General features: G+C 37.9%; 1 protein-coding gene across 1 annotated transcript in view; it reads left to right on the top strand.

The window, feature by feature from the left end:
• LOC109916369 (nuclear receptor subfamily 5 group A member 2-like) overlaps positions 1–13,310 on the top strand; it is a 99,348-nt gene that overhangs the window by 18,986 nt on the left and 67,052 nt on the right. Inside the window, exon 4 of the mRNA XM_048613808.1 lies at positions 5,855–6,498. Within this exon, the coding sequence (XP_048469765.1) occupies positions 5,855–6,498 (644 nt within the window). The remainder of the gene's footprint in view (positions 1–5,854; positions 6,499–13,310) is intronic.

Genomic DNA, 13,310 nt, shown 5'->3' with positions numbered 1-13,310 from the left:
ATTTTAACTTAGAGCCAACCTCCTGTCTATTCCCATAACTCTGTATATTGTTTATATTAAATAATTATCCGATACCCTCTTGAATGCCTCAATTAAACCAGCTTTCACCACATTTCCAGGCGGGCAGTGCATTCCAGATTCTACTTATTCACTGTGTGAAAAGATATTTCTCACCTTGCATTTGTTGTTTTACAAACAGTTAATAACTGTGCCCTCTGATTCTCAATCTGTTTACAAGTGGGAACAGTTTCTCCCTATTCACTCTGTCCAGACTCCTCAAGATTTTGAAAACTTCTATCAAATCTCCTCTTAGCCTTCTCCTCTCCAAGCAAAATGGTCCCAACTTCTCCAATCTTTCCTTGTAGCTGAAATGTTTCATCTTGGAACCATTCTCATAAACCTTTTCTGCATTCTCTCTAATGTGTCCATATCCTTTATATAATGTGACACCCAGAACTGGACACAATATTCCAGCTGATGTCTAACTAGTGTCTCATAAGTTTATCATGACTCCCAAAGAAGTGTCACTGGACTTGAAATGTTAACTATGTTTTCTCTCCACAGATGCTGACAGACCTGCTGAGTTTCTCCAGCAATTTCTGCTTTTGTGTAATGCAGATTTCCAGCATCCACAGTTCTTTGTTTAATACATTATTCGAGGCAGTGAAGTTATGATGAATGATTCACTAACAGCTCTCGCTATCTGCTCTGCCACCTGTAATGGCTAATCTACATGTACAACAAAGTATCTTTGCTCCTGCACACCCTTTAGAATAGTCCCTTTATTCTATACCATCAATGTGATAAGATACCACCCAAAAGGTTAATAAGCAAGATTAGAGTTCCTGAAATTAGGAGAATATATTAGCATGAAGAGAGGAGTGTTTAATGGACAGTAGTTGAAGAATGGGCACCAAAAGGGCATCTTCAAGTTGGCAAGCTAAAGGCAGTGGAATGCTGACCACATATGACCTTTCCTCCTAGCTGTTGTCATTACTTATAGTTCTCTCTGCCTCTTCATCTAAGCCAGTATATTAATATACTGAAGGGGAGGACCAGTTTGCAAATAGATTTAGACAGGTCAAGTGAGTGGGCAACAAAATGGCAGAAGGGGTATAATAAATGAAAGTATGAAATCATCATAACATTAAAAACCTGTTAAGTTTCAGAGAGACTTTAGTGTGCTTTTATAAGGAATACAGAAAGTTGGCATGTAGGTACTAACAAAAAACATCTTGTGTTGGCTTTTATTGCAAGCTAATTGGATTATGGGAATTGAGAAGTCTTGCTAAAATTGTACAGGGCTTTGGTGAGACCACACCTGTAATATTGTGATTAATTTTGATTTTTTTTAAAGAAGGATATGCTCACATTGGAAGCTATACAACAAAACTTCACTAAAATGGTTTCTGGGATGAGAGGGTTGACCTTTGATAAGAAGCTTAGTAAATTAGGCCTATATTCTCTAGGGTTTACAAGAATAAGAGATGATCTCATTAATATATAGGAGTTTTTGAAGGAGCTTGATAGGGTAAATGCTAAAAAAAACTTGTTTCAACTGCTCAGGCAATCTAAAACATAAATCTGGAGAGGGTATGATCATTATTGACTTAGATGAAAAATTACTTCGTTCAAAGAGTTATGAATCTTTGGAATTTGCTTTCCCACAGATTTGCGGATGTTCCATTGTCCTATATGAGATAAGACAGATTTTTGCTGTCTTATGAATCAAGGGACATGAAAACTGGGCTTGGAAAATGAGGTTGATCCCCAAGATCAATTATGTTCATACTGAATGGCAGAGCACATTCAATAGCCTGAATGGTCTACTCCTGTACCTTTTCCTTGTGTTTGTTTTTCTTTTTTTTTAATGATCAATATTTCACACATCAATATTTCACAAAATCATATCACTGAGTTACAATTAATTAATGCATGAATGGCAGTAAGCAATTTATGGTTCAGAATTTCCTTTCTCTTTTACATTTCAGTACAGATCAAGGAGAAGGTACCCAAAGATCATTCAGACCAAATAGATCTTAACTCATCCATTCTTCTTGTCTAGCATGGCGATATCATTCCCCCAGTATAGACATGCCATATTCATCTGAAGGAACCTGGCATAGCATTAACAGGCAGCATCAGGCCTCCTTTGGCTGGTGTCCATAAACGGCAAGCTGAAGATCTTCCAACACTTCTCCCCCAATTTCTAGCTCCACTTGTCTGAGGTTGGAAGCGATTTCTCATAGAATCTGTACAGTGTGGAGGGCCATTTGATACATTGAGTCCACACCAACCCTCTGAAGAGCATCCCTCCCAGACTCAACCCCACATCCTGTCCCTGTAACCCAGCATACCCCATGGTTAATCCACCCAGCCTGCACATCCCTGAACACTATGGGCGATTTATCACGGCCGACCCACCTAACCTACACATTTTTGGACTATGGGTGGAAACTGGCGCACCCGACAGAAACCTATGCAGGCACTGGGAAAATATGCAAACTCCACGCAGACCTGAGGGTGGAATCAAACCCGGCTCCCTGGTATTGTGCTAACCACTGAGCCACTGTGCTGCCCAGATAGCTCCTTCACAGATAATCCAACCTGGGTATAACCTTTCTAAGTGTTAGAAAATGAATGAGATGTCATATGCTGCTGATAGTTAGTAGTACCACAAAGTGGAAACCCAGGAGATAATAATGATCTCCCTTTCCTCTTATTTAAAATTAAATGTCAAATGTAAAACCCTATCCAAGCAACACTAAATCATAGCAGAAATACAAAACAGATCTCCAAACTTTGTCAGGCTACATCATTTGTTTCACAATCTATATTCTGAAAAAGGTTTGTTAGAAGCCAAGTACAACTAAGTCAAAGTAATAGATTGTGTGAATCTTCAAGATCATACCCAATGTTGCACAGTCTATTCCACTGTTCCAGATGTTTATTAAGTTCATATTCAAAACTCTTCTTCTATGCCATCTCCCAGTACAGAATAAAACAATGGAAATGCACTGTACATAAACATAACATCTGTAGAAGGCTGAAGCTATTTCAAAAGCCTGTTTTTGTATAGAAATGATGAATACAGCAGCCTGAGCTGCACTGCACTTATACTACAAACCTTATTTTTTCAAAAATGGTATCTACAGCTATCTGTCTCCAATCCTAGACTATGTGCGATCATATAATTAACAGCTTGCGCCCTGGTCTTTTCTCTGCTCCCTTGGTTTATCATTTACTTATAGTTTCATAATTCTTAACATTTTTGAGCCTCTTGTGTCAGTGAAATCTCTGAATTTTCTAATGAGGAGCAGCTCTGAGAAAGTCCTGCCCAGATAACACAGTCCACATTCTGGTGACAAAAATGAAGAGAAGGCTTTCTAAATATTATAATGATCTAACTAGAGTTTGCCTGGAGACATTTTACACCAAGCACAACTTACCTTCCTAAGAGCACAGTCCCAATTATTCTAGAGGTTTGCAGAGGATGTTGTGTAACAGTGAAGCAGGTCATGAATGATGTTCATCCTATTGTGTATTCTGGTTGTAATCAAGGTGGTTTTGCTTTTTCAAGTATAATGCAGTGGGATAAGCACAGTAACTGAGCAGGTGTGTTTGCTAATCAAGCTACTCACAGCATATTTTCAAAACCAGTAACCCTCCTCCATGCAGCTCTGGACTGTAGCCATTCAGAGCTATATTGAGGCATTTTGGTGCCTTTCTTGTTGGAATTGATGTCCATGCCTATGTGTCCGAGATAATCTCTCCAGGTAACAGGTCATGAAGCGTTATTCAATGGTACTTTCTGATCTTGAAAATATGTAAGAGAAATTTATATTAGGGTTTTCTGCAAGTGTACTTATTAGTATCCGAGAAACAGTTTATCTGTAACTGAATTGTGCAGAATATCAATTTAAGTGCTAAGTGTGTGTGCATAATAATTATTCTGGTGAACTACTTCAGGCTGCTGTAAGTACAGTTACATGTGTCTTATTTTCCTACAAGTAAGTTTTTTTTTTAACTTTTATATACTGCAAACATATTTCTCATTGTCCAGTAAAATATGTTCTTCTGAATACAGTGTCAATAAGATGTCCTGTCACTGATTCCACAAAACCCAGTGGACTGAGCTCTGAAAGTATCATTAAGCATAATCCCTATACAAACATTGGGATTGCCACCTGAGGAATTTTTGGGGTCAGGATTATCTGGACAAGGTTCAGCCAGGCTAAGTTGTGGGCTTCCGATAGTTAGTTTGTTTCAGTGATCAGCATTCTTGCTTCAGACTAGATTGAGTGCCAACAGCCTATTGGCTATGAAGTCTCTTTAGTTGGTTTTCTCCTTGCTCAAGTTTGACAATAAGCACCTTCCAACAATAGTTCCTGTAGTCATCAGGAGCATTATCAACTTTGTCTACTTTGAGGTACACCAAGGCCATTGTAACAACTTGTCATCACTGGCTAGGGAATCACCGATTGACTCTTTGATTTTTATCGCTTAGATGATTCAGTCCCATGGCTGAATCATTGGGAGAGCTGGTTCGGTAATGATGTTGATTAATGTTTTTTGAGCTCACCATGCATTGTATTTGGTTAAAGTTAATAGATTGGGCAGGTTCAGATTCAGACCCAGATCTTTTCAGCTTCAAAGCAATAATTCTTCAAAATAGCAAAGAAAGCTATCATAATCATCAGAATATAGTTATATTGTCACATGATCTGTTCTCTACCACGAATGCTCAAGACAAAACTCAACTTATTGCATCAACAAAGAGTGAGATTATTTAAACACGAACACACAAAAGAAAGAACTACAGATGCTGGAAATCAGAAAAACAGAAATTGCTGGAAAAAACTCAGCAGGTCTGGCAGCATCTGTGGACAGAAATCAGAGTTAACGTTTCGGGTCCAGTGACCCTTCTTCAGAACTAAATTTTTCAGCAATTTTCGTTTTTGATTCTGAAATTATTCAAAGATCTTCAGCTTGTTTATGTATTTACTTTGTTTCCCTTCTAAGCTATGTTGTTCCTTATGCAATATCCCAGACTTCTAATAGTTTTAGAATTAGTATATGAACGCACTTATGTAACTCATATGTTACATAAATTTCATGTTAAATTAATGTTAATGATTCTTTCTCAAGTCAATCATTATTGGGTACTACATAAAAGAATTCATTTTTATCAATTATTAATTTCAAAACTCATGACTAATAATTTACAAATTAGGGCCTTTGGCATTTTCTATTGAACATACAATGAAACAATGAACAACTCCTGAAGATTATTACTATAGCTAGTGATGAGCCATTTACTGGCACGCTTTCTAACGGGCTCTCAATTTCATAATTTAGTTTTTTTGGACAATCTGTTAACATGGTTTATCATTAAATAACCTCGAGTCACACATTCCAATCGCTGTTTTATTAGGGGTCCATCAGCATATCAAATAATTTAACTTGAAGCAGCTGCCAGCACAACATTTTCTTGCGAATCGCATATGAAGAAATCTAAAGACAGAGAAACAAAATAAGAAGGTTCAGAAGCCTTGCCAAAAAAAGTTGAAAGGTTGAAAAAAAAATTGCTTTATCTTAGCTTTAGAGGAAAACAATATTTTTCTCTTTTTGATACTAATTTTCCTTCATCCCTTTTGAGAGATTAGTTGATGAATTAAATAATAAATATTTGCATGTCAAACAACTTCATAAGGTTTTGTTGACTTGTGAACTTATGAATCTTTGAAGATTCAGGCTGGTACATTCCTAATATCATGTGTTTGAAATAGTTGACTATCTTAACTCTTTCTGCCCAGGTTGAGTTGATGAGTATTCTTTTTGCTTTCTTAACTAGCTGTCCGTGCAGACAGAATGAGAGGAGGAAGAAACAAATTTGGGCCAATGTACAAGCGTGACCGAGCTTTAAAACAGCAAAAGAAAGCCCTGATACGAGCAAATGGCTTTAAGCTAGAGACTGTGCCTCAAACAGTATCATCTGGGCAGACTGACTATTCACTCTCAACTGCCATTCACAATATACATTCTTTATCCAAAGGCATGCCACAAAACCCAGCTGCTTTACCAGCCACAGATTATGACAGAAACCTTTACGGAGCACCACCAATCGGCATGTCTGTGCCAAACCATGGAGCACTGCCAAACTATCAGTACACATCGTTTCATAACCGAACAATCAAGTCTGAGTACCCAGACCACTACGCAAGTTCACCAGAATCTCTGGTCGGTTACCCCTATCCAGACACCTATCAATCCAATTCTCCTCCTACAGTCCCACAACTGATCCTAGAGCTCTTACGGTGTGAACCTGATGAACTTCAAGTCCAAACTAAGATTTTGACGTATCTACAACAGGAACAGGCCAATAGGGGAAAACATGAAAAACTTAGCACCTTTGGTCTCATGTGCAAAATGGCTGACCAGACCCTCTTTTCCATAGTTGAATGGGCACGCAGTTGTATATTCTTCAGAGAACTGAAGGTAAGACAGTCTTCAACTTTATTTAATAAATGTTGCTGAGGAGCATCAATCATATTATTTACTTTCTGACTAATTGTGCTGAGTGCTATTTTCAACATTTACTTTACCAACTAACATTACACAACCAGTTGCAGTGGGGAGAGCAGAATCACCCTGGTTCCATGGCTATTGTTCTTAATTGTCCCATATTTTGCTTTCTGTGTTAATTGAAGTCCGATTGTGCTGCCAACTTTCTTGTCACATATACAAAAGGTTTGCTTTCTGTGTTGGTGTCACTTCACCTTTACAGAAGTTATTTGCAAATGCTTTATTCTTTCATGGGCTGAGAGCATCACTGGCTAGGCAGCATTTATTGCCCATCCCTGATTGCCCAGAGGACAGTTAAGAGTCAACCATATTGCTGTGGGTCTGGAGTCACATGTAGGCCAGACCAGGTAAGGTGGGCAGTTTCCTTCCCTGAAGGATATTAGTGAACCAGATGGGTTTTTCCAACAATTGACAATGGATTCACAGTCATCATTAGATTCTTAATTCCAGATATTTATTGAATTCAAATTCCATCATCTGCCATGCAAACCTGGGTCCCCAGAATGTTAGCTGGGTCTGTGGATTATCAGTCCAGCAATAATACCACTAGGCCATCGCCTCCCCTTACAAATACATGATATTGTTTAGATTCTCTGCAACTAAAAGCTTTCAGTGCTTCATTTGATGCAATAACATGACTAGTTTCAAGTGTTACCTTTTTTATTTTATTTTAGGATTTGATTTTACATTATTATTATTATGTACTGTTCCATCTAGCCTTTTGGAAAAATTAGTAATTTTAAGATTTTTGAAGAGTCAATGTTAAATATAGGAAGAGATGGACTTTGAAACCAAGATTCAGCTTTAACATTCATATTTAAGATATATTATGTTAAAATAAACCCTTCATATTCTTGGAAAGTATAGAGAAAATTTTAAAATGTTTTAGTTTTCCTTGTGGCTGTTATTGATTAAAGAGTTTTTCTTTGTTTGAAATTAGAGAGTGAAGTCTTTACTTTCACTTAAGTTCACCAGATCAGCCAGGATCTACTAATGATTCCATTCCTGATGATTTGTTTTATTTTTTAGATGACCATTTAAAAAAAAAATCAGGTTACTTTTGTGAATTTTGAAGTGAGTAGCCAAGCTGCCTGAAGAAGACACTAGCTGATATTTCTTTTACACAAGTGAAAAATCAGAATTAGAAATTATCATTGTGGCAATATTAAAGAAGATGCAAACTGATATCTCAAAACAAATACCTGGCATTGCCAAAAAGGTAGTATAATTACTTCAATTAGTTCCAGCATTAAGACATCCATATCTTAAATGTTTGAACATCTAAATTCAAATTTGCATGCCTTTCAAAAACTGGTTAAAAAGATAATTGGGGTTAATTTCTTAGAAAATGAAACAGGATGTTTTTATTCAAAGGTAAAGTACAGCATTGTAATAGCTGCTTTTCAGTTTCAGTTTGCTCTGATTCTACACTCAGACTTACTTAATTGAGCTTGGTGAGCATCATTGGTAAATTGGCTCACATAATCAAATACAGAACAATTTAACTTAACAGAGGTAATTCTTTTGAATTACTTTCCAAAGGCTCAAACCATAATCCAGAGTGAAATCTCCTCATGGCATGATTGGAATTTAGGTGTAAAAATATGGAATTTTTTTTAGTAAAATTGATGGAATGGACATGATGAACAAATAGCTTCTGGCTATGCGGTAACTTTTAAAATGTTTTTTCCATGAAGTTGTCAGGTTGTCTTATGAACACAAATTGTGCATTAATATTCCTTAAGAGCTATTAATCATCCTTACCTGCTAACTCTAGTCCCTTACCAAAGTGGTTGACTCATACGTGAATAGCAAAAGAGTCAAAGGAAACATGAAAAAAGACATTTGTACAAAGCAACCATAGGATCTCCAGTGCTTGTGAGTGTGGGGGAGACAAATTCAATTATAACTTTCAAAAGGAAATTGGATAACTATCCAAAGGAAAATAAAAACAAAGCTACAGGGAAACAGTGAAGGAGTGGCCTGAGTTTCTCTCACAGAAAGCAGATGAGACACAATTGGCTGATGGCCTCCTTCATTGCTGCAACTCTTCTATGATTCTGTCAATGATGTAGTTTACTTAAAGTGATATATCAAACCATCAGCACGAACAGTACACATTTATAAAAGGTGCTTCACAGATCAATATTAAACAAAATTTGATAGTGCCACATAAAGCCTATTAGGACATTGACCAAAACATCTATCAAAGAAGTTAGGCCTGCAAGAGGTTACTGGTGGGGAGAGATGAGGCCAAGGAAGGATTTGAAAGTAAGGATGCTAATTTTATAATTCAAGCATTGCTAGTCAGGGACCTATTGTTGTCAGTGAATGGGGATTGATGCAAGTTAGGATATAAGTGGCAGGGCTTTCAATGAGCATCAGTTTTTTTCAAAACAGAGGAAGAGAAGCTATCTAAAAGAACATTGGAATTGTCAGGTCTGCAAATGACAAAAACATGGATGAGAGTTTTAGCAGTAGATGAGCTAAGACAGGGTGAAAACCAAGGGTTTATGGAGATGGAAGTGAAGATGCAGTTCCAGATGGCTCCCAGTACTGGCACTATGGACTCTAAAGCTGAACTCCAGAGGTGAGAGTGACTGTCCTTTACATCAAGGCAGCATTTGCTTGAGTATGGCATCAATAGGCTCTGGCAAAATCTGTCAATGGGAATTGGAGAAAACTCTTACTGGCTAGTGTCATAAGTAGCTTAAAAGAAGATGGTTGTAGTTTTTGGAGGTCAATAATCTCAGCCCCAAAATATCATGTTATGAGTTTCTCAGTGTGGTGTCCAAGATTTGACCATCTTCAGCTGCTTCGCCAATGGCATTCCTTCCATCATAAGGTCAGAAGTCAGGATGTTTGCTGATGATTGCATGATGTTCAACATCATTTGCAACTTCTCAGATATGTACGTAGCGTGACCTGGGCAATGTTCAGGCATAAGCTGACAAGTGGCATGTAATATTTGTGCTACAGTAATGAGCCAGACAATGACCATCTCTACAAGAGACCATCCCTAAGAATCACCCCTTAACATTTAATGGCATTTCCATCCTGAATTCCTGAGCATCAACATCCTGGGAGGTTGCCATTGACCAGAAACTGAACTGCACCAACCATATAAAGACTGTGCCCACAAGAGCAAGTCAGAGGTTAGGAAATTTGTGGTCAGTTAGTTACCTCCTGATTTCTCAAACGTAGTCCACGATACACCAGGCATAAGACTCCCCATTTATCTGGATGTGCACAGCTCGAACAACACTTGAGCTTGACATCTTTCAGGAAAAAGCAGCCTGCTTGATTGCCATCCAATTTACTGTCTTAAACATTCAACCCCTCTATCATGCATGGGAATACTATCACCTGTAAATCACACCATCCTGACTTGAAACTATATGATTGCTCCTTTGTTGTCACTGGGTCAAAATCCTGGAACTCTCTTCCAAACTGTGGATGTACCTACACCACATGGACTGCAGCAGTTCTGGGTGTCATCTCACCATTACTTTCTCCAAGGCAATTAGGGATGGGCAACAAATGCTTGCCAAGCCAGCAGACCCTACATACAAATAAGAAAATAATCTTTTTAAAAAACTGCCTTCATTAAACAACTAGAGGAGCAGTACATGCATGTCTCGCATCAATTCCACACACCAAGAATAAATGTCTTACAATAAAATGAGCTCTATTAATTCAGCAGATAAAATAGGTTGTTCTAAGATTATCTAATGATTTAAATTAATTGAAGTAATACTAAACCAAACATTTTAAAACCCACAGTGTATTTATCCAAAGCTGATTAAAATCCCTGTCACTTTTCCTGCTGTCAAGACATGTGACCTCGTTTATGTTAATGTAAATTTTAACGACAACAGGTAAAACAAATAGGCTTCCAGTTCTTTTCTAATTTCCAAGTGATCATTTCCTTCCTATGCCCAGCTTTAATGACAGCCTTTTGGTCAAAGTCTCAGCCAACATTGCTCACAATTTCCCCTAAGGATGATCTAACAATCACAATCTGGCACTCTATATCTCATTTATGAATGGGATGTTATGATCATATTGAATCCTCACTGATGATCACACCATGGTTTTCTAGTACCTGACATTCCAGGCATGTCCTTACTGGTGCTGCATATATCACCAGCCATACCTTCTAAACCTTCTTCACTGGCTACATTAAACATCGCAGCACTGGGGCTGCTAAGCCTTATGAAACTGATGATGCGAAGTGTTTCACAGCAAATGCCCCAAAATGACTGGAAACATACACACAGCTGGCATTCCTGATGAACATGTTGGACTTATCTGAAAGGTTCTCTACATTGTGCAGATAATGTATTTAAGACACATTCCTATGTGTTTGTCTTGTTTGATTCTGTCATTGCAAGGGTATAGAAGGAAATCCAATAGCATTTTAGATTCCTTTAGAAAAAATAAACCCAAGTTGTACTTATTGTCTTCCTTATTGCTTGATTTCTGGCAATACTTCTAGATGTGGCAATTGTTCTAGGTAAATTCATTTAACAGCTGCTGGCTGGAATTTAATACATTGCTAGAGCAAATAGTGGAGATTTTTTACCAACTCTGAAGTGGAAACAACAAAGCTGAAGAACAATCAAAGTGACAAAATAATCTTGCCAATCTCCTTTTGGATAATGATTTAAAATACATCACTTGTCAAAGGATGCACATCGATGCAATAACTAGTAGTGTGAAGCATGGTGTCAAGTGGAAAACGTAATTGAAAGATGTCATATTGAGAAATTATAGTTGAGAAAATTCTATCTGCGGTCTCTGGGAGAAAATCAATACTGTCATATAAGGGCCACATTAGCACTGGACAGAGCAGGCAAGGTCACCTCCATGTTTGTCAGATTCAATGCGCAGTTCAAGTTGTTGCCATCCTTCATCAAACCTCTTGATAAAGAACTATAGCTGGAAATTTAATCTTGGCAGCAGTGGAAATTCGCTTTAAAATAAATAACTTCAACGTAAACAATGGTGACAGGAAGTAATATTTTCACAATGGACTTCTGTAGAGATGCCCCTGTTTTAAAAGCGATATGATTGTACAAAGTTAATTTTGGTAACTAGGTAAGTGAGATAATCTAAACAATTGAGAAACTCTGTTCCATACTCCATTTCCCTTATTCTACTTGACTGTTGTACTGTGATAACTGTATTTCTACGCTTCTGTTTCCTGTATTAAAAAGAGTACATACTCTTTTAGGGGAATCTCAACTAAAATAAAATACTTAAGTGCATCCTGTGCTGTGAAAAAGATAGCTCAGCACCTCATTCTTCCAGTAAGTTGTGAAGTCTAAAGTGCTCAGTTGTTACCATGTGCATACAAGTATATCAAACACCATAAACTTGCTAATTGTGGATATAAGGAACAATGAATGAACAGGATGTTGTGTGACTTCGAGGTAATAGTGTTGCCACATAATTTATCCTGTCATGTTTATTGGTAGAATTGCAGGACTGGGTCATGCATTCAATCTGATTTTTTAATGTTATAAAATCTATTTGTAAGTTGCTAAATATTGTTTAATTATTTTTGGTGCATGGATAACTTTGGCAAGGCTGCATCCCTGGTTATCGAGGAGATAGAAGTTTACTACCTTCTTGAGCTGTAGCCTTCCTTATGAATGAGAATATTCCCACAATGATGTCAGGTAGGAAATTCCAGGAACTTAATGCATCCACAGTGATGAAATAGAGACATCTCTTGAGGTCAAGATGAGTTGAAGGACACATTGAAGACATTTGTAACTCCATGATAATTGCTGTTTTTGTTTTATAAAGAGAGAGATAATTCCCCACCACAAATAACTATGTGTTGGACAGCATCTTGCTGTTGTAGAATCCAGCTGCACTGTTGTGATATTGAGCCCTTTAGGGACAGGACATCCAGCCCTAGAAATCACCAGTGGTTGAGGTGGCCACTATTGGATTGCAAACACTCCCCACAAAGAAGTGAAAATGACTCTGCTCACCTGATAGGTCTGGGGATTTGGATAAGCATGGCTGGGAGGGGTGGGGGACTTGGATTAGAGAGGCTGGGAAGGGGACATACATACAAATAAATGAATTGGAACAGGAGAAGGCTCATTCAATGAGAACATGGATGTATGATCATAATCTCAGTTCCACATTCTCATCTACCCCGATAAACACTGACTCCATTACCAATCAAGAATCTATCTACTCGGCCTTAGAAATGTTCAATGACCCTATCTCTATCAGTCTTTCAGGAAGAAAGTTTCAAAGACTCAACATGTTGGGAGAAAATGTTTGTCCTTCTCTCCATTTTAAATGAGAGACTCCTTTTTCAAAAAAAAACTGTGTCACCTGGTTCTAAGTCACTTGCACAAGGAAATGTCATCTTCCACCTTGTTAAGTCTCTACAGATCTTGTGTGTCTTAATAAGATCACCTCTCATTATAAACTCAATGCATACAAGTCTAGTGTATCCAAACTTTCCTCATAAGACACTATCTGGTGGGAGAGGAATATTCCTGATGGGCATGTGGGACATCTCCAAAGGAGATACATCATCCTTAACCTCATTTGTTGCCCTATAGCTGCCTACATCATCGATGCTGCCTGCCTCACCTCTGTTTTTCCCGCAGATAGAAAAAATCTGATGGGAGTGGCAAGTTGCCCTTAAGAGTACTTAGATAACAAGGTGTAGAGCTGGATGAACACAGCAGGCC

Source organism: Rhincodon typus, chromosome 28, assembly GCF_021869965.1.
Source record: "Rhincodon typus isolate 14 chromosome 28, sRhiTyp1.1, whole genome shotgun sequence".
Taxonomy (NCBI): Eukaryota; Metazoa; Chordata; class Chondrichthyes; order Orectolobiformes; family Rhincodontidae; genus Rhincodon; species Rhincodon typus.
The sequence above is the reverse complement of the archived record's forward strand: the minus strand, read 5'-3'. Positions and strand labels throughout refer to the sequence as shown.